Genomic DNA, 19,898 nt, shown 5'->3' on the forward strand with positions numbered 1-19,898 from the left:
CTGAGATATGCTTCTCACCACATGACGAGGAGGGATGTCAAACTATTTTTGGTAGTGGTGGTTTCCTTCAGAGGCCCATTACGACTGTGAACCCAAATATATGTATGATCCCTTCATATTATGTACGGTGTACACAACAAATTGGTGAATTACTAGAGATGAATAAGAATTGTTTGAAATATTACATTTATTTTTAAAAAAAGGTATTGGTAACAAAAATGTTTCCAATATCACAATGTTCATAAGAGTAAAGACTATTTGCAATTTTAGCATTTTACCAAAATTGAAGTCAATAGAAGTTTCTTCTTAACATATGTCAATACTCACACCAAAGTCAAAAGTTTATTGCATTCAAAATACGCTCTAAGTACAATTTATCCCAAGAGCTACGTGAGTACCTGGAAGGAAGTAAATGTAGCACATTACTGCCCAGCTTTGTTGATGGAATATGCTAAATACTGTAGATATTTCAATGGCATTTACTATGCAATACTCTTGTCTAAAGAATACAATACCAATGGCATATGAAACAATAACATCAATACACCATTTTTAGCTTTGGGGCCACTAACAGTCCTTGTTGCTGACCTGTGCATGTACCGGAGCCAGGCAATGAGACAGGCTGAAGTAAAGTGTCAGGCAAGCTCAAAATAGCATCATTTGTTCTTGCCCCTGATGTTGCCCTGGCAGTGCAGTCACTGAAAATAAACACAGCCATTTCAAAGATTGTTTGCAAATCTTAAAGCCATCATCTCAACTTTGCTGGGAATAACTTTTCTCAACTTTTCTTTTTAATAGTAATGCAGCAACCACTTAGTTAGACAACATACAAGAGAAATGATAGTACAGTATTCTTACAGTTTGTTTGTATGAATGTACTGTTTCTAATTTTTGGAATGTCTTGTGATACTGTTCCCATAAAACTGAGTTGAGTTGATGTGCTCGTCTAATATGCATGTTTTTGATTTCGTTGTGGTTTTTTATACAATTTACAGTTTTCTTTTCCCTTGGGAAAAAAATGCTTACTGTGGTGTTTTCTTGACAACTTCGGACAGGGAGTTTGTCTCCACTCCACAGCGCAGAAAGGGCATGACAGCTAGCAGGAACAAAGTCACACAGAGCCTGAGTGCTAGGGCTGCCAAGATTAATTGACTAATCTCGATGACGATTTTGATTTTGAAATAATTCAAATCGCCGACGTGTCGTTTAGTTCTTTTATCATTTATTTGGCGCATTGTTTTTCTTTTGCCTCATCCAGCGCTTTTCTTGCTGGCTGTATTTGCTTGTCTGGGGCGCAAATGTACAGTACTGGTTATCCGGGTCATCCGTGACGTAAACAGAAGCATTGTTGGCATGACTACCTAGTGTTCGCAACAGAGTCCTAAAGTTACGGCACATTTCACCCACAAATACGGAGGATGCAAACCTCACTTTCATGGCAGCATGTAGGGAATTCTCGATCATCCAGAAAGGAAGCTTGTTGTTGTTGAAGCTTGACTGATGCGTGATGTGTCAGAACGCTAGCTATAGTTAGCACACACGTTACGTGTGTGTTTGATGTAACTTTGTAACAATCACACTAACACAATGTCCTTTATGGTACGTGAATATACTGCAGCATCTAATATGGATTAAGGAGGCATTAGTCATTGAACTCGATTAAAAACCAAAACTGTGTTTGTGCGCCGTGACATTGAAGCAGAAAGATCTCTCGCGAATGGAGTGATGTGTTCATGAATTGGGAAATAACAGTACTCAAACTAACAGAACGGAACATGACATAAGCACTACTTGGCATCACATGACAATAAAACACAAAAGTATTCTGGTTTCCTCCCACATTCCAAAAACATGTACCGTAGGTTCATTGGCCCTCGGTGTGATTGTGGGACGGTTGTTAGTCTTTGTGCGCACTGCAATTGGCTGGCAACCAGTCCACATTGTACCTCACCTACTGTCCTAAGACAGTTGGGATAGGCTCTAGCCTATCCTGAGAAGCAAGTGAGAGAGAAGAGGCTCAGATAATGGATGGATGTTCTATCATCTTATTAATGTGCAAATACCTTAAAGAAATCAAGCTGAAAACTAATTATGCTTACATGCTGCTTGCTGGTGCAACTGTTGGTGATTCATCGACTACAAGATTAATTAAAAAAATGTGGGCGCAAAAATCCGTGAATGTGCAAGTCTGCGGGTGCCGAACCGCCAGAAAGCGGCGGTCCACTGTATCTCATACGGTGATATTTATATCAGACCGGTTACTCACTGGGAATGTTCACTGGTGATGTTTTGTCTTACTTTTGGTAAATATGCAAATGATCTGAAAGGAAGGCTACACGATGCTAGCAGAAAAACACTCAAGTGAACTGACTATTCTGTTTTTGCAAGAGATGTGATGGTTAGCAGTAGGGATGGGCAAATACCGCTACGAGTATCTAAGTATGTATATACGTTATTGAAGCTTCACAAAGGCTTCTGATACCCGTCACTGACAGCTGTCACTGGCGCCCTCGTGTGGCCGTTCTATTATCAAGAAGCAATTGATATGCATAGCTGACAGAAGATTTTTCTCAGTGACCTGCATCCATGTCAATCCTCTAAAACGGCAATTAACTCCCAGCCCAAATCAAACTGAATTTTTTTTAGGAAAATAAGAAAATTGCCTCGATTCAACATTTGGTCATTATCATGACCTGGATGACTGAGTCCAAAAAAAAAAACAACACATGCATACGCGCGCACAGAACTTTTAGCAAGAACATTTTTTATTTTAGTATTAAGTGTTTCTGTCTCAAGTGATCATATTCTTTGCACACACTGTTCCAAAAATGTGTGTTTTAACTTCATTGTGAATGCTTGTCTGTCAGTTCAGGGTATACCCCACCTCTCTATTCAAGTCACATGGGATAGGCTCCAGCCTTCCAGTTGTTTCAAGAAGACTAAGTGTGATAGAAAAAGGATGGGTCCCCCCCCAGTTACACCTCATCATCATTTTAAAGCATGCATGAGCAAAAAGCTGTTGGCAAGCCGGCTGGAAAATGCCCCGTGGTGCGTTCACTTGATTCCGACACGACACGTTCATCCATGAGACATTTTACTGACTATTCATAGTACACAATGTTGCAGCAGGGCATACACGGTTGCAACAGCTCCTGAATTCAAATGTCCTACTGAGTTTTCATCCAGAAAGTCACTTGACACTCCCTGCAGGGCTTGTGTGTGTGAGCGGGCGTGCGGGCGTGAGCGAGACATGACAGCACTGCTACCTTCCTGCGGGAGTTAGGTTGAGGTTTTCCCCTTTTCTCTGACATATCAGAGGAGGTGAGAATCAGAGCAACTTAAGGTGATGAATTGTGAAAAGAGACTAGTCTGTGTGAGGCGTGCATGCGTGTGTGCGAGGGGGGGTGCGTGGGGGTGTGTGTGTTTGAAGTGTGTGGCAGTAAGGGATGCATGCAGCGAAGGAGAGGGGGAAAATGCAGTGGGCAGGTAGCCAGTCGCATTCTGTATGATTTTGCTGCATTGGCCCGTTTTTTTTTTCAGATCTTCCCATCCAATCGATACATTGTTTGCACCTTCTTAAGTATCTCCTGCAATAAGTTGTATCTTGATCACTGTTTAATAAACGAAATTGAAGAAATTTGGCATTTCTGTGGAGCCGTGACGCTTCACAGTAACATTGCATTAAGCCGTAAAAAAAAAGACAAAACATTGTGTGACTCACAAACGAGCCACACACATGTAGACAAATCAAGAGTTGACGTCTAGCTTCCCTAATGATACTGTGTTACTTCTGACCTGCTGAAGCTGCCCACCTTTAAGACCTTAACAAATGAATCATAGCAGGGGCACCATGTGGGTTGCCAGCGCCCGGGGCAAGTCATGGATTTGCTCTCTCTAACCAGTCGACCTGTACAATATCCCTTGAACCTTTTTTGATCCTTCTGGTCTACTGTAGTTCTTGCCTGTGAAGTTAGTCCAAAATAGAGAAACATTTGTTTGTGACATTTTACATCACAATGTCATTTCATGACTAAACCGTGTCTGCAGAATGCTTAGCAGATCTAGCTTTCCTGTGTGGTTTGCTTGTCTTTCCTGTGCTTGTATGGGTTTTGTCAAGGTACTTCGTCTTCCTCTCACATTGAAGACTCTACGTTGTTTATAAGTGTAGATAGTTGATTGTGCCCGGCAATTAATGACGGCCCAGTCTTGGATGTACCCCGTGAACTTGAGAAAGCAAAAAAATGTCTTTACCCTGTATTTTGCTCAGGCACTGAATTTCAAAGGCATATAAGACATAGTCCCGTAGCCCTAGCAATAAAAACACTGTCAGTCATCATAATTGCAACAAGTAGCTTGACAACACCTCAGCTGCCTCATTCGCAAGATTTTATTCCGAACGAGAGGAGTGTTTTTTGTGGATTGATAATCAAATCATGCGCATGAGAATTCGTATTCCAAAATGTCGGCACAAACAGTCTTTACCGTGCATGGTTGTGACATCAGTATCCGCGTTTCCCGGAAGCTAGTAGAAGCAAAGCGAGTAAAAGACATGCTGGGCGCAAGACTGAACTGGTACATTCGCAGCCCCAAAAGGAAGTATTAACTCGACATAAAAGCGTAAACGGGAAAATTACATGAAATACACGGAAGTAACAACGGCTTCCTCTTCTATTTCCTGCATATTTGATCAATCTCAAAATAGTTTGTTCCGATCAAATGTATGTATGAACATGCAAGGCCTAATCAAATGATCATAGTTTTAATCCGAACTCTGATCGTCTTAATTTTGTCCATGTAACCGTAGATAATGTAAGAATGTCAAGCTTTGTTGCATGCTTTTCTGCATCCAGCCCTGCTCTCGGTAGTTACTTTGTATTTTTGGATATAAATACTTTTCCATTTCTGTGTCCTGTCTGCTTCTGGATTCTATTCCTTCTCACATGACAGTTAAGTGGCACAATTATTTGAGCCGCTGTCAACCCATATGCAGCTACCCCTCAGGTACAGTGGAGTTCAGCCAAATGCATCATGGAACGGATGACAATATCCCCTCTTGTGCTATACATTTGGCAATACATTGATTGTCTTCAATCGTTTACATTTGTTGCACATAGTTTAGGATTAACCCACCACCCCAAATAAGTTGTCAATATAGCACTAAAACGCATTCGTACCCCAACACAATGAACCAAACTGTTGGAGTTATTCCAGCACACCTGCGACCTAGAGGGTAGAGGGATGTTTGGAAGGATTCTTTTTCATTTTATCATATCACATCACACAAGGCTCGTCATCACTGTCCTTTCCTTCGCCTACATTTTTCCATCATATGCTTCTTTGTGATGTCGTCCAGCCTGCTCTCGTCTGATCACTCTTTTACGTTACCTCCTCTTCACATGTCATATTTGATCACACAGCCCACTGCTTTACCTTTTGGCTGCTCAGCTTTTTATGCAGTCACTGAACACTCAGTAGACCGCCTTCAACCCGTAAAAAATCCTCAAAATGGCAATAAAAAAGGTGAAGGTGTGCCTGTTGCTGCTCCCCCTTTTTGACCTAGCCTGTCCCACAGACATGCTTTACTAACACGTCTAACGCTGTCGTTGTCCTCTTTCTATTATCACTGTGCAGCATTATGCATTGCACACAAGGCTTTGCGTTGTAATTCTGTTAAACACAAGCTCACTTCGTTTGAGTGCTTGGATTCATTACAGCGTTTGTTTAGGACCGCAGGAGCTTAGCGTATGAAGATAAACAGCTGCAATGTTCTGGCTGCCTGACTTTAGGATGTGTGGTTAATTTCACACACATATATTCAATGCTGGCAGAGGGAAATGAAATGCACAGTAAAACTGGTATGGATGAAAATATGAAACTCACATGGATAAATTACCACAGACAGACCAATGCCTGGACACGCGTGTGAAAGATCATGCTTCAACACAATAACATTTATTATAATATTTATTTTATTTGTTTATTTATTTTATTTTATTCGACACATAACAGGCGGCACGGTTAGCATGATGGCCTCACAGTACAGAGGTTGTGGGATCGATTCCGGCTCCGGCCATCCTGTGTGGAATTTGCATGTTCTCCCCGTGCCTGTGTGGGTTTTCTCCGGGTACTCCAGTTTCCTCCCACGTTCCAAAAACATTCATGGCAGGTTAATTGAACACTCTAAATTGCCCCTAGGTATGAGTGTAAGCGCGGATGGTTTCTTGTCTATGTGTGCCTTGCGATGGGTTGGCAAGCAGTTCAGGGTCTGCTGCCCGAAGACAGGTGGCATAGGCTTCAGCACTGCGACCCTCGTGAGGAGAAGCGGTACAAATAATGGATGGATGGATGAAACATCTCATGAAAGAATTGAACAATTATGACTTAATGAATGAAGAGGGTTGTTCAGCCTTGGCGCAGGTCTGCCCATTTGGTTTTAATCTCTTACTTTAGAAGGCCTGCAAATCCATCCATCCATTATCTGAGCCGCTTCTCCTCATGCGGGTCACTGGGGTGCTGGAGCCTAAACCAGCTGTCTTTGGGAGTGGTTGCCAGCCAATCGCAGGGCACTCAAAGACGGGAAAACATCTGTGCTTGCAAACACACAATTCAGAGTGTTCACTCAACGCGGGCACGTGGAGAACATACAAACTCCACACAGGAAGGTCGGCGCTGGAATTTAACCATGCACCTCTGAACTGTGAGACCACCGTCCTAACCAGTCGTCCACCGTGCCGCCCCTGTAAAGCCGCTCAATGCTATATTAAAACTCCCTTTTTAATTGACGTGGAAAAAATACTGAGATGACAAAGTGGACTCAAAGAAAGATGCGCTGTTTGGTCTGGGTAGCAATTACTGTATTTTCCATGCGTGTGTTGACGTATGACTGTAACACCCCCCTATGTCTGTCTAAATCTCTTGCTGCCCCTTTCGTTCCCTCCTCCTCGTCATTGTGCCTTCTACCCAGACCAGAGACACTTGAGCTTCATAACAAAGTTCCGTTCCTCATGTCTTGTGCATTAATGAGACACCCTCTATGCAGGAATACAGATAGAAAGGCACATGTGGCATACAGAAATAATGAAAGCTCCCGGAAGACTCCTCTACTCATATATACCTGCATATGGTAATCACTTCTGCAGCGTAGAAGTCAGCATTGCACACAAAACCACCATTTATTGAGGCACAGTTACAACATAATTACTGAATATGGGCTGGAGGCACCCATTTTGCTTTAATAATTACGCTATCACCTGTTCAACAGCGGCATAAAGCACTGACTCGAGACCTCAATATGACATTGCATGCGCAACTTCACACGTTTGTATTTATTATAAATGGCACGAGATGTAGGCTGACATGGAATTTCTGCATCTCATTTCCTCAGCACTATCTTTACCATCTCTTGTTTGCTAGATATCAGATTTTGCTGCGGGCAAGAGTGGGAAGGGTAAATGTTTAAGGGCACAAAAAGGTAATGATACAATTCTTTTTGAGATGAGAAGTGACACCAAAAAGAAAAAAATCAAGCCGTGAGTATAGCATGTTTATTCATAGGCTGGTGCACCCGTACATGTTGCAACATGCTGCCAACCTGTAAAAAGAAAGAAGGGAAGAAAAAAAAAACGTCTTTTCACAATGTGTGATGTAGCTCAGGTGTGCTGCGGAAAAATGGTAACATCTTGACAGCCACATTTTGCAGCCCTGGCCACTGATGACATTCTCTTTAAAAAGGATTTACACGGATAGTCGAGCGCTTGATGGCAGCTGAGCTCTGTGACAGCTTGATTTATTATTGATTGCTTCCTATTCTTAGACTTGTGCTGCAACATCGGCCTCGCATGCGTCTAAATAGGCAACCTACAGGTGACGAAGCTGAAAGCAAGAGGTGTCATTTCTAATAAGTAATGCTATTACTAAGCAGTTTTTTCAACTACACACCGTGTATAAAAAATAAATATATTATTGCTTCACGTATCTTTACCTCCACTGATGAATTTCATGTCTGCAAATTTATTTTGGTTTCTCTTTTTGATTAGCTTTACTTTGAATTCATCTCATTATTTTTAACCAGTACTAATATAAAATTCCTGGAATTGTAATTTTTTTTTTTTTTTTTTACTTTCACGAGAGATCTTTATGAACATCAGAGCGTAAATGAGTATACACTACCGTGAGATCCCACTGATGGGCTAAACTGCTGTGTAGACAAAAGCAGAGGATTTTGGTAAACCAGTTCACATAGCAGGTACAATTTGTTATGTGTTGTTGTTGTTGTGCCTTTTGCGGGCACACGCTCGCTTGCTTTAGAAAATACTAATCAACATTCACTACCTTCGCAAACAATTGCCCCTCAGTGGGATACGGGCTGAAGTATACCTGACGGGCTCAATTGCAGAACGCATCACCGGCCAATCTGGCTTGTATGTTTTTACCAACGCCCTCCAAAATGATTTTGAACCCGCATTTGGCGGGGTGGTGGGTTTTAGTTTAGGCTGTATTCACACCATAAAAAAATCCTCTGCTCTGTTTGTTTGGTCCTGACTACAAGCGGCATACATAGTATATAATGGATGAAAGCATGAACGTCATATGTGCTGCATTCCTGTTCTACATATTTGTGCCACTATTAGACCTGCAAGTTTTTGACTTGCGATTCAGTTTCCTTCCAGATTTAGAGGGAATTGTTGTCTTGTTGCTATAGAGTGAATCATTTGGCTCCTAGCGCCTTAATTGGTGGTGTACCAGAGTGAATGAAGAATGAGTGACAGGAGCCTCCCATTCTCCAACCACAGTAATCTAACCATCTCCTCTAACCACCTTTCTTCTTATCAAAGTCAGGCTAAAACTTGTTACAAATCTGAGCGCTGTAAAGCAATTCTTTACTTAAGTTTAACACATGCTTTGGGGCATTCACGTTATTTCGAGTGTCAGGCCAAAATGTATTATAGGTTTATAGCACAACAGATTGAATGTCCTATATATCTTTGTGGTGTCAGAGTTGATGATTCGCTGTCAGGTGATCAGAAGCATCTCTAGTAGGAAGGACCCTAAGCATAGGTTTGCGGATCCCGGCAGGAAAGGGGCTCCATGTAATAAAAAAAAACAAAGAACATCAGTGCTTTTTGTTTCCCAGCTTGCCCTCAAGTCCTGTTGAAGTTTGTCCAAGCAAAGGTATTGACTAGATTGTTTTTGGATGTTAAAAAAAATCAGTTTCCGAAGGATATTTGGGCTAAAGCAAACAGGATGAGTCTAAAATGACAATTGCAGGCTATTTATCTAATTGAGTATAATTTGTAAATTGATGTGCGTGCGTGCATGCGTGTGTTAACATAAAAATTAAGTTAGCCAATTTTATCACAATTTTGTGGTGTTATTCTAGGCTACAACACATCATTGTCCTTGTCATGTAGCTATTAATTACTTTAACGTAAACCAAGGTGACATCACGTGATTGTATTACTAGCCTCATTTAAATATTGTGTTTTGAATACGGGACACATTGTCCCCATGCGTCTTTTACAAGTAAGACTTCCAACAACTTGTGTTTCTTCTAAATGACTCCCACTTTCCCCTGAATAAATAAAGCCAAGAACAAAATAATTCTTAACATAATGTCATCTTATGGTAATGGCAATTGGCGAGAGGCCCATCACCATAATGGGGAGTCATTTCTTATTTACTGTTCAACTAGCAGTGTCCCTGTTAGGATAAAGCCGCATTAGTAAGATGTGTTTTATTGTGTTTTTGTCTGGCAGTGTATTGATAATTTGATGTCGCTCAAAGAAAGGCCTACTGTCACATCCACATCACTCAAGCACGTAATTGTCAGCATGACACAAAACTACAACCATGCTACAGCCTTTTCTGCATTCTACTTGAAGAGAAATTATATATATAGCACTCCCCTGATGTGAACATTTTTGCATCGTCAAATACTTAAATCTAACAGCTTGAATCTCTGAAGCATCATGTTAGCCAGAGGTCTCTTGAGTTTTTTTTTTTTCAACCGAGACCTTTTTTTTTTCTTTTTTCTTTCGCAACCAGTCCAAGCGGTAGCTTTTGCCCAAGGATGTAATGCCAGTAATTTTCCAATACTTTTCTCCAAACAATGTATGCATGGTTGAAGCTCTGAATTGTGCTGTAAGATTCGGAGGAAGAGATATGTCATATTAATTGCTCTTCATTCTCATAAAACCTGTCTAACGTCGGCAAATTAGCAGCACAGAAAGGACTCGCGATTCGAAATTCTCCAATAGTGGTTGAACAGTAATTCTCTGGACATTCAATTAGGTACACCTTATGAGCACAGTTGCACCTCTAAGGTTGAACACATTCCGTTTTATTTCGATTTGTTAATGTTGGCACATACTGTACATGTTGCAATCTCTCGTTCCAACACATTCCTAAGGTGCCCTCTTGTACTGAGATGAAGTCGGTCTGGAGTGCATATGTAGTTATGATGCAGTTCCAAACTGTTCTAAAAAAAAAAAAGGCTTAATGAGGATTTAAGCTTTTTTGACAACTTGATGAAAAGACCAAAGAATAACACAGTGCTCAGAAGCAATACTCAGCAAGGCTGTTATTTAAACAATGCTGAATTGTTACTAAGTGGCCCAAATATCCCCCTCACTATTATACCGACATCAAATGCTGTTTTGGGGCTTGCAATTTTGTAAGTAAACAGTATGAGCCCCATTCATATCCAAACTGCATGGTTTTGCCTTTCTCAGTAGAATATTGACGAATGATCATATCTTAGATAATTAGGTTCCTGGGCATTACACTCTGCACGGTACCCAAGAAGAACATAAAATATCGACTGCAAGATCTATATAATCACACTTATTGGCCACATGGGTGACCTGTAGTATGTAACATCTCAAGCAGTTTTACAATATTTTTACGCAGACAATGTCTTGAGGGCGACCAACGTGACAAACCATTTCCAAGCGTAATCCTCCATTTGTTTTTTTTATGCAAACACTATAAGATTGTGTGTCCCTCATTTCTGAGCATGCTGTGTTGTAGCGTTGGGATGCTGGGGTTTCTCTGTTGGGATTTCTATTTCATGAGGCATGCAAGCAAAGCAGAGTAGTCTACTACTGTGGGGCTGATGTCATGTTGGAACTTCATTTGACAAATTTGGAATGGTCTGCACAACATCAAAGGTATTGTCTCTGTATGTCATCGTCATCATCCCACTGACATTTTGTGTTGTCATGAAGCATGTCGTTATTGTGTTTCTCAAAGCACGGGCAGATTCTATTATGCTTTGATTATACAGCAGTTAACACACCTGTCGCGTATGCGTCCAATCACTTCAACAACCTGCCAACCTCGATTTAGCCTCTTCAGTTTGAAATTAGTCAGGTGTCAAATTGGCATTGACATGAAAATGTATTTGAACACATTCCCCCATGCCAGTGAAACAGCACATCGAAGCAGCCATGCCAATATGGGTTGTAGAATTAAACTTTTGTACCAATTCCAGGTGAATATGGACAAATTTCTTTTGAGTTTTCTTCAAGCCCATTCTATTGTACTGCACTGTACCTGAGTATCAGAAAGGTAGCTGTGAAGTCTACTCTTATGTAGGGAGAAGTGGCTGCTTCTTGAGTGAACGTGGAAGATGGTTCCTCAGTCGTTGTCTTAAGTGTTGCCTCGCAATCTAATTGTTGACATGGGAACTACTCATAATGCTGCTTGGCCATTTCGAGCTTTTAGGTGAGAAATAAGATTTTAAATTCAATTGTGTATGTTATAGTAAATTAAATTACACAGAGAAATCTTGCTAGCGTGACAACAATTTGAACTAATTGGAAATTCTTTGATCCACAGAGATTTCCAATAATGCCACGTGTGGTTAAAATGCACATGCACACATACATACATAATACATACAAGCCTTACTTATAAAATGATGTGAGTTAGTTTCATCTCCACTTACAAAAAATAACTTTTTAAATTTATCTCTGACCTTCACTATTTCTGTCAGCTTGAATTCCACTTCCCCTTCTGACATCTTAAGCACAAAGACCTTTCTCACTTATTTCTTTGGGAAGATGGCAGCTTGAAGTCTGTGTGCCCTTTCTCCTCCATTGGCTGCTATGGAAATGTAAGGGCGATGAAAATTGCTCAAATAAACACAAGGCATGAGTTAGAGCTGTGCAATTAATCAAAATACGATTCAAATTTTGTTTATGACACTCAACGATTACAAAATTGGCATCATTGTAAAAATTGGTTATTATACATAGTCTATATAAAACATTGTTAGAATAGTACTCATTTTACAATGTCGATGACTATAGTGAGTATACTTGACTTCAAAATTTGGGTGTTCTATTGAAATTGTTTACTTTGATGCTACAACAGATCTATGGCAATTTAAGTGTATACCAAGTAAACTCCAAGGAAACCAGACTCAAATGTATGCATTTTCACCTTTATTTAAAAAAGATAAAATATATTTGATTTGTCCTAATATTGTTTCCAAATATGTTTTTGTTTTGTACCTAAAAATAATTAGTGAATAATCAGATTTAAATTTTTACTAAAATCATCATTATTGATATATTTTTTTTCATAATCTACTAGCCCTAGTTAAGACCAGACCAAGTCAAATGGGATGTGCCCAAAGGAATTCAGCCTTGCGCCTTTTGTCTGTCCTTGACATGAAGGAATTCAAATTGTAATGTAATTCACACTGGGTGAGATAAACAAAGTAAATTGAATCCTCGGCGAAGGAAATTTGCATTATGTGTTTACAGGCGGAGTCAGGGGCTGAATTTGCAAGCATTTAACAAGCTCAGGCACTTACATAGCTGTCAAAAATCTTTAGATTAGGTTGTAATTCACCATGTTCATGTAGAACCTTATTACATTTAGTTCCTTCGTGAAACTCATAGCTGTCCCCTTATTGAATTAACGTGACAAATGTTCAAACCTTGGCTGCCCATTCCCGTTGTTCTTGATCTGGATACAATCAATAAATGCGCTGGATTACCTTTTATCAATTGAATGTGCCAGTAAACAACACAAAGTTTGTCCAAGTCACGTAACCACAATGGTCCCCATATGATCTTTAGACAAATAGTCTTTTGTTCTCTCACTAATCAGGTGAAAGGAAGTTGCTTTCAGTGATGAATTTACTTCTTTTATCCTGCTCCTACTTCAATTCGCTCCACTCCTCAGCCAGACACCTTTTGTTAAGTCACTAAATTCACTTAGGTCCTTTGTTATTGTCACAGCGAAGGATTGGCAAAGACTATTATCGAATGTCGGTAAAGTGGCTGAACAACATTTGACTACATTTAACGCCATTGCATCGCACTAACCCAGAACTAGTCCCTCCTGCAATTGCCGACAGGGCACAAAATAGAAAGATGCACAAAGTGATAAATGATGAGAGAAAATAGTCGAACGTCTTTGTGTTCATGTCCTTAAGAGGACAATTGATCCTCCAAAAGATGAAAGCCGTTATGCTTTCCCCCACGCCTCCCTCTACCCGTCCTTCAAGGGCACTACAGGGGGTCTTCATTGATCATCTATTGACAAATTGTCATACGGATGAGTGCAGTTATATCTGACTTTGGGAGTTCACCTGCAGTTTACAATTAAAAGCAAAGATATCGTTGTACCTGCGAAGAATTGTTTTATGTTATTGGCATTATCCGAAGTATTTATGTGGCAGAATGTCAATCATTAATTTTAGCAGGTTCATATTAGCTGCAGGTGTTAAGCATTTATTAAACAAAAAGCATTTAGCAAATGAAACTAGAAACTGGTTTTATATTATTCTCACGTTATATTCATATATTGCTTAGTTTAGATGTGAATTCCATAGACTGTTCATGATTTGGTGGAGGACCTTTGCACCACAAACACACACACTCACTCACAGCCTGCATAACCAAGTGACAACACTTCACATTTTGCAAAATCTACCACATACGCAGTAACGCCAAAGACCCAACAAATTTGACAGACCACTTGCACAACGGGGGTCATTAGGGCCCAATGACGACACCCATACATAAAGACAACAATTTGAGTTCTGGACACCCATACACACCCGGTCCTTGGTCCCATGAGACGGAGGACGTGAGGAAGAACAATTTCAACCGACATGAACTATGATAGAAAAAAAAGTGTATATTGTGAGGGCTACGTTTTAGTGGTGCTTCTTTTCTTGACTGCATCATCTTGGGTGCGGATCCTCACGAGGATAAGGGAAGTAGCCCAGATATCTGACTGGTACTATTCCCAGGGAATTGAAGAGACTATTGGAACCAGTTTGGATCAGTTGTTGAGTCTTTATTTGAACATTTTCCTTCTTGAATATAAAGACAAAACACATTCAGTACATTTTGTTAATTAAGGGTTTATTCCCTAGTAATTAGCATTTGCTTGGTGACTAAATGCCAACATCTGCCCCCTGTTTTTAACAAAATACAAACTTTTTGAAAGACGCCCACAAAACTACTTAATTCTTGGTAAATTTGCTTAAAAGAGTGAACAACTCCATTCTAATGTGCTTTGTTGCCACATAAAATGAGTGACACTTAATTTTCTTGCTGGGCAACTGTAACGCTTAAAAGCCGCAACAACTATTCAATAGCAATTTGTCATTTTCTGTCTTTTCTTGTTTATTGTGCTGTCTCCACCACAGCTGCAATAATGAGAGGTCGTACCATGTAAGAGGTGTGTTTTTCTTATTTTTCCCGCTTCAGATAAGAGTGGGAAGATGAAATAAGAAAACAAAAGGAATGAGAAATAAGGTTGAGAAAAGGACAAATGGAGCAGTCAATTAAGCAAATAGTGGGAAAATGGGCATCAAAGTGGAGTTATAAATAGCCAAAAGGGGATGATGGAGGGAGCGACAAGACAATAGTGGGATGCCATTGATGAAAGATTCTGAGGGATCAAAGCATTCAATTGAATCTTCACAACCACAGCTTCGGAGGGGAAGCAACATCACAAAATAGAAAGCTGCACATTTACACTTTGCTGTGACTCACTGGCCTGCCTCTTGGTGATAACGGATTTGGTTGACAGGCACTGTGCCGTCAAACAGCCACACCATAAAAAGTCTGTAGGTTATGCTGCGGTTGCCATGGTGACTCCCTGGGTGATAGGCAAAGAATAGAGCCCTCTTTCCCTAATTAGAGGAGATTGCACATGATTAAACCAAGGCTGGGCCAAAACAGGAGCACATGCCTGTGCACGCACACACAAACAAACAGATAGACGCGACAGGTTACATAGAGTTTCACATGCGTAGGTAACAGTTTGGAGGCTTGAATGTCAAGCATGTTCACTTGTTGATCAGTCGAAACATAATGTCAGTGTCTTTAGATTATACTGGTAAGCTAATTCTAATACTCTGATATCATACAGTATTCTACAGTAGACTGGAACCTGTTGATGAAACGCAATTTGTTTTTGAGGTGCTGCTTAACCTCCAATTTGTTGGGATCTTGAAATTATTTTGCCATTGCATTGTATTATTTAGTCCACTTCAGGGTCTAACTGCCATAACCAAGAGACCTATAATAATTTTTTTTCATGCGCTGCGTTACATGCTCGTTTTCTCACAATACTGGGGGGAAATCTATTCTTTTACGCTGCAGCATATTTTCCTATAAGACAAATTCATCATAGTCAACTAATGCAAACACAAATCATGCAAAATGTTCAGTATGATGCAGCTGATGCTTTTTATAGAATGCTTTGTATCCCTGGTGAGTGGTGAACAACTAAAAGTCTCTAAAAGGTTTTCTGGAGTGAGAAAGCCATTTTTTTTTTCCAATTCCCTGCTTGAGTTACATACAAGCGCTTTCTCTACATAGTGTTACAAAACAGAAGGAGCTGTTCATTTATTGTGTAACAGTGAATTCGGAACTTCGCAATAGTAACTGCAAATGTTTGCGGCGATCACACTGATGTTGAGTGACAGATTTATTAGTACTGAATTCTTCACAGTTGTGACCACAGCTTGGTAGCTGTGACATCCGTCTGCGTGACTGAGCAGCCTTCCTCACCGTCCCTCAGTGACTCACTTTCTCACATTTGGAAAGTCACAACTCTCTGAGCTCTAATAGACCACTAATCTGGAACACGGAAATCTCCTTTTTTTTTCAACTCATGCACGATCTTCCCTTCCTTCTTTCTCTCCTTCCCATCCACCCCTTCGATTTTCTGCCCTTGCATTTTTTTCAACGGGCTTACCAGATTTGCTTTCTCGGCATTTGGTCCACCCTATTTTTAAAGTCATAATAAACACTGACACTGCAGTACTGGCACATCTTGATGATTCCCTAGTATGCCTAATAGAATGATTAGTATACGCTATAAATTTAATGAGTCATAAGTGCAATATCAGAAATGGCACGGAGGACAGTGATGAGTGGCTTGACCCTCCATTGGTAATGTTTCTCTTCTGGAATTGCTGGTGGAATTGATTTTCATAATAAATAAACATACTTGCATTTGAACACTAGATTTTTCGGGAAAAACTTGTTCTCCTATTATCCGTGGCTTATTAACTGTGTTTCATATTATATGTGACAAAACTGGTACAAGGTAGGCGTTAATCTAATTTGACGTTTTATTTTAAAATCTTGGATGGAGTTTCCTTAAAGTTCCAATGATTTGACTTTTTTTTTCTTCACATAAAACAAACAAATAATAGCAACATTGCCTCTATTTTCTTTTATGGAAATATGGTACACATGCTACAATGCTTTTATTTATCCATGGTGCATTACTATTTCAACTCTTATTTTTGTTTCAAATCACCCTCATTATGTCTGTTTTGCTGCAGATGGCAAGGTGTACGCATTGGGGGGCATGGGACCAGACATCACACCTCAGGCCTTGGTGAGAGTTTACGAGGCAGAAAAAGACCAATGGCAGCCGTTGACCTCAATGCCGACACCGCGATATGGAGCCACGCCCTTCGTAAAAGGAAACAAAATCTACATCATGGGTAGGAAATTTCCTCTACATTTCGCTCGAATTGCTTTTAGTTATTTTTTGGGTTCGGCCGATTCCCTGAAACTTTCCTTTCAACTGACCAGTGTTATTTTTCATTTCGTGGAACCCATGCTGCCTGCCAGCTTGCAAGAAACATACAGGAATAACTTTTCTCGAGGTCATGTTGGCCGCAAAGCAAGAAGCATACGGATTTAGTCATTTAAACGATTTGGGAAGGAAAATTTCACATAGATGTGGCCTGTTCTTTTATTGTCATATACACAGTCAACAAACATTTGGACAGTGACTGTTTATACAACTGTCTTACTTGCTAGATCATTAATTTTTAAAAATTATTCCATTCTATCAAAATGCTGCTCATTCAGGCATTACAATCTTCCTTTACATCATGCATTTTGTAGAGAAAAAGTCATTTTGATATCTATCCATCCATCCATCATCCATTTTCCTCCATTCATCCGGAGAGAGGTCATAGAGGCAGCGGCTTTAACATGGAAGCCCAGACGTTCCTCCGCTTAGCCACTTCATCAAGATCGTCTGGGAGGTCCCGAGGTGTTATAAGTCTAGCTCAGAGACATCATCTTTCCAGCGTGTCCTGGTTTATCCTTTGGCCTCCTCCATGCAGGCTGTGCCTGGAAACCTCAGCAAGGAGACGACCAGGAGTGTGGAGGAGCAGCAGGTCTTCTCTCAACCCCTACTAGATGGGAGCTTCTCACCCTAACGCTAAGGGAGAGGCTGGAAACCCTGCAGAAGATACTCATTTCGCTCACTTGTAACCGCAATCTTGTTCTTTCGGTCACGACAAACACCTCGTTGCCATATAGGTGAGAGCGGGATTGTAAATGGACAGGTTCTCATTTCGACTCATACAGCGATATATTCTTCATTCTTTGATTCATGAGTTTTACTGTCAAGTACTGAGGTGCTCACGATTTCTCCCACTAATCCCTAGTTTTAAATCACAGGACACATTGGGACAATTGAATGTCACCCAGTGGTGTAAGTGAGTGCAGCAGATTGATGGAGCTGCGCTTATGTCAGCAATTGTGCTTCAAATTGTCTGCTGCCATGACAGGCCTCTGAAGAGTTGAGCTGCGGCTGACAGAGAGCAGCAATATGCCCACACTAGTTAAACAGCTTTGTCAGGATTGACTTCAACCAAAACAAATCAGTTGAGTGCTAGAAGGATGACACAAGGTTAGTCTTATTAATGTGCAATATATAAAAAAAAAAAATTGTAATTACCCTGCATCAAACCCGTTCTATTTCCAATGCCACTATATAAGGAGCCCTCCTATTGTAATCTTGAGGAATTATTCTCTCACATCTATGACTGTAATCCTTCCCACTCACTTCAATTTTGTCTCACTTTTTGCAGTCGATCGCTTGTCACATCATTCTCTTGCATTTGCAGGCTCTCGCTTCTCTGTTCTGCGTATCATCACTTTGCATGTTCCCATGTCCTTGCACTCCTCTTAGCTCTTCTCCTTTTTATTTTATAGCCGCTGCGAACTTCATTTGTTGTCTGTCACTACTCAAATGAGTTGTACTTTTCACAAGAGAACCTGAGGGGAGGAAACTGTCTGTTCTTGTGTTCTGACCAAATGAATTACGTCCCTAGTGACATTGTCAACTCTACTGTAAGTGACAAATAGCCTTGGTTATTTAGGGGATTAATAAAAGCACAACATTGGATAAATAAAAGAAGTGAAAGATTGGTGTGGGTGTGGAACATAACATGCTGGTTGTCAGCTACATCATATTTGGTGGTGAGGATTAGAGATAAGAATTCAAATACATTTCCAGAAAAAGACAGATTCATAGTAGGATCTCTTTTCAAATATATTTCTGGGCAATAATGTGAGATAAGCTGCTACTAAATGAAGTGAACAGTGTTTGTTAAGCATTTGCAGTCTGCTGGTATTGTAAAAAAGGCAATAATACAAAATTCCACAGACAATCTTGCCTTTTGCACCTGTCTTCCTTTTTGCAGCAATTCAGAAGTCACCAAGCCTGGGGGTTGTCACGTGTTGTTGATTTGGTTATGTTGTCCTTGATTGACTGGCCATCTGTCTGTTTCACCTCTTGCTCAAAGTTAGCTGCGATTGGCTCCAGTGCACCTCTGAACCTGATTAGGACTGGCAGTGTAGAAAACTAATTGAAAGTTACGGGAGTTTTTCATTGAAAATGGCCCCACACAAATCTTACCTTACTCTCAATATGTCAGTCAATCTAGTCAGCAAACTAATTGGCCCTATATTAAATGTTACAAGGTTGAAACAAATGTTTCGTCCATTAATCGTCATAGGATCGGTTCCCAAAAGGTACATATTGCAACTGTTCCATCATATTATTGCTTACAATGATTTGTAATCATGTACATTCGGGCCTTGAAGCAAGCTGAATCCTTTCCTTGCTATTCCCAGGTGGTCGTCAAGGAAAGATGCCGGTGACGGCGCTGGAGGCGTTCGACCTGGAAATGAAGAGCTGGACACGCTACCCCTGCATCCCGAGCCGGAGGGCTTTTTCCTGCTGTGCAACAAATCAGCGAAGCCTCTTCAGCCTGGGGGGGCTCCAGCAGCCGGGACCGCACAACTTCTACTCCAGGCCTCATTTCGTCAGCACCATGGAGGAATATGATCTGGATCAAGGTAAGTGGCGCGCCACGTCAAGAAGGGAGGAGGACTATTTCGCTTTCTGGAAGGGTGTACTTTTTCCTATTTATGTCAAAGCTACAAGTATGGTTAAATAATAATTTGTTGTTGAGTCATGATAGCAGTAAGGCAACTTAGGGGTAGAATTAGAAGGAAAATATAACAGAAGCAGATGTTCATTCATTATATAGACGAGCTTTACTTGAGATGACATTCCAGCACATTGTATTAATCCAATCCAGTTAA

The 19,898-nt window shown here is 40.5% G+C and overlaps 1 protein-coding gene across 3 annotated transcripts in view; it reads left to right on the forward strand.

The window, feature by feature from the left end:
- klhdc8b (kelch domain containing 8B) overlaps window positions 1-19,898 on the forward strand; it is an 82,190-nt gene that overhangs the window by 38,170 nt on the left and 24,122 nt on the right. For 2 of the 3 annotated variants that reach the window (XM_088291706.1, XM_088291705.1), the window contains 2 exons: window positions 16,826-16,990; window positions 19,425-19,649. In XM_088291706.1, the coding sequence (XP_088147832.1) occupies window positions 16,826-16,990; window positions 19,425-19,649 (390 nt within the window). The remainder of the gene's footprint in view (window positions 1-16,825; window positions 16,991-19,424; window positions 19,650-19,898) is intronic. The other variant, XM_088291708.1, reaches the window with a different exon arrangement.

The sequence above is a fragment of the Idiotropiscis lumnitzeri genome, chromosome 3 (assembly GCF_059441095.1).
Source record: "Idiotropiscis lumnitzeri isolate Australia: NSW breed Sydney's pygmy pipehorse chromosome 3, RoL_Ilum_1.0, whole genome shotgun sequence".
Taxonomy (NCBI): domain Eukaryota; kingdom Metazoa; phylum Chordata; class Actinopteri; order Syngnathiformes; family Syngnathidae; genus Idiotropiscis; species Idiotropiscis lumnitzeri.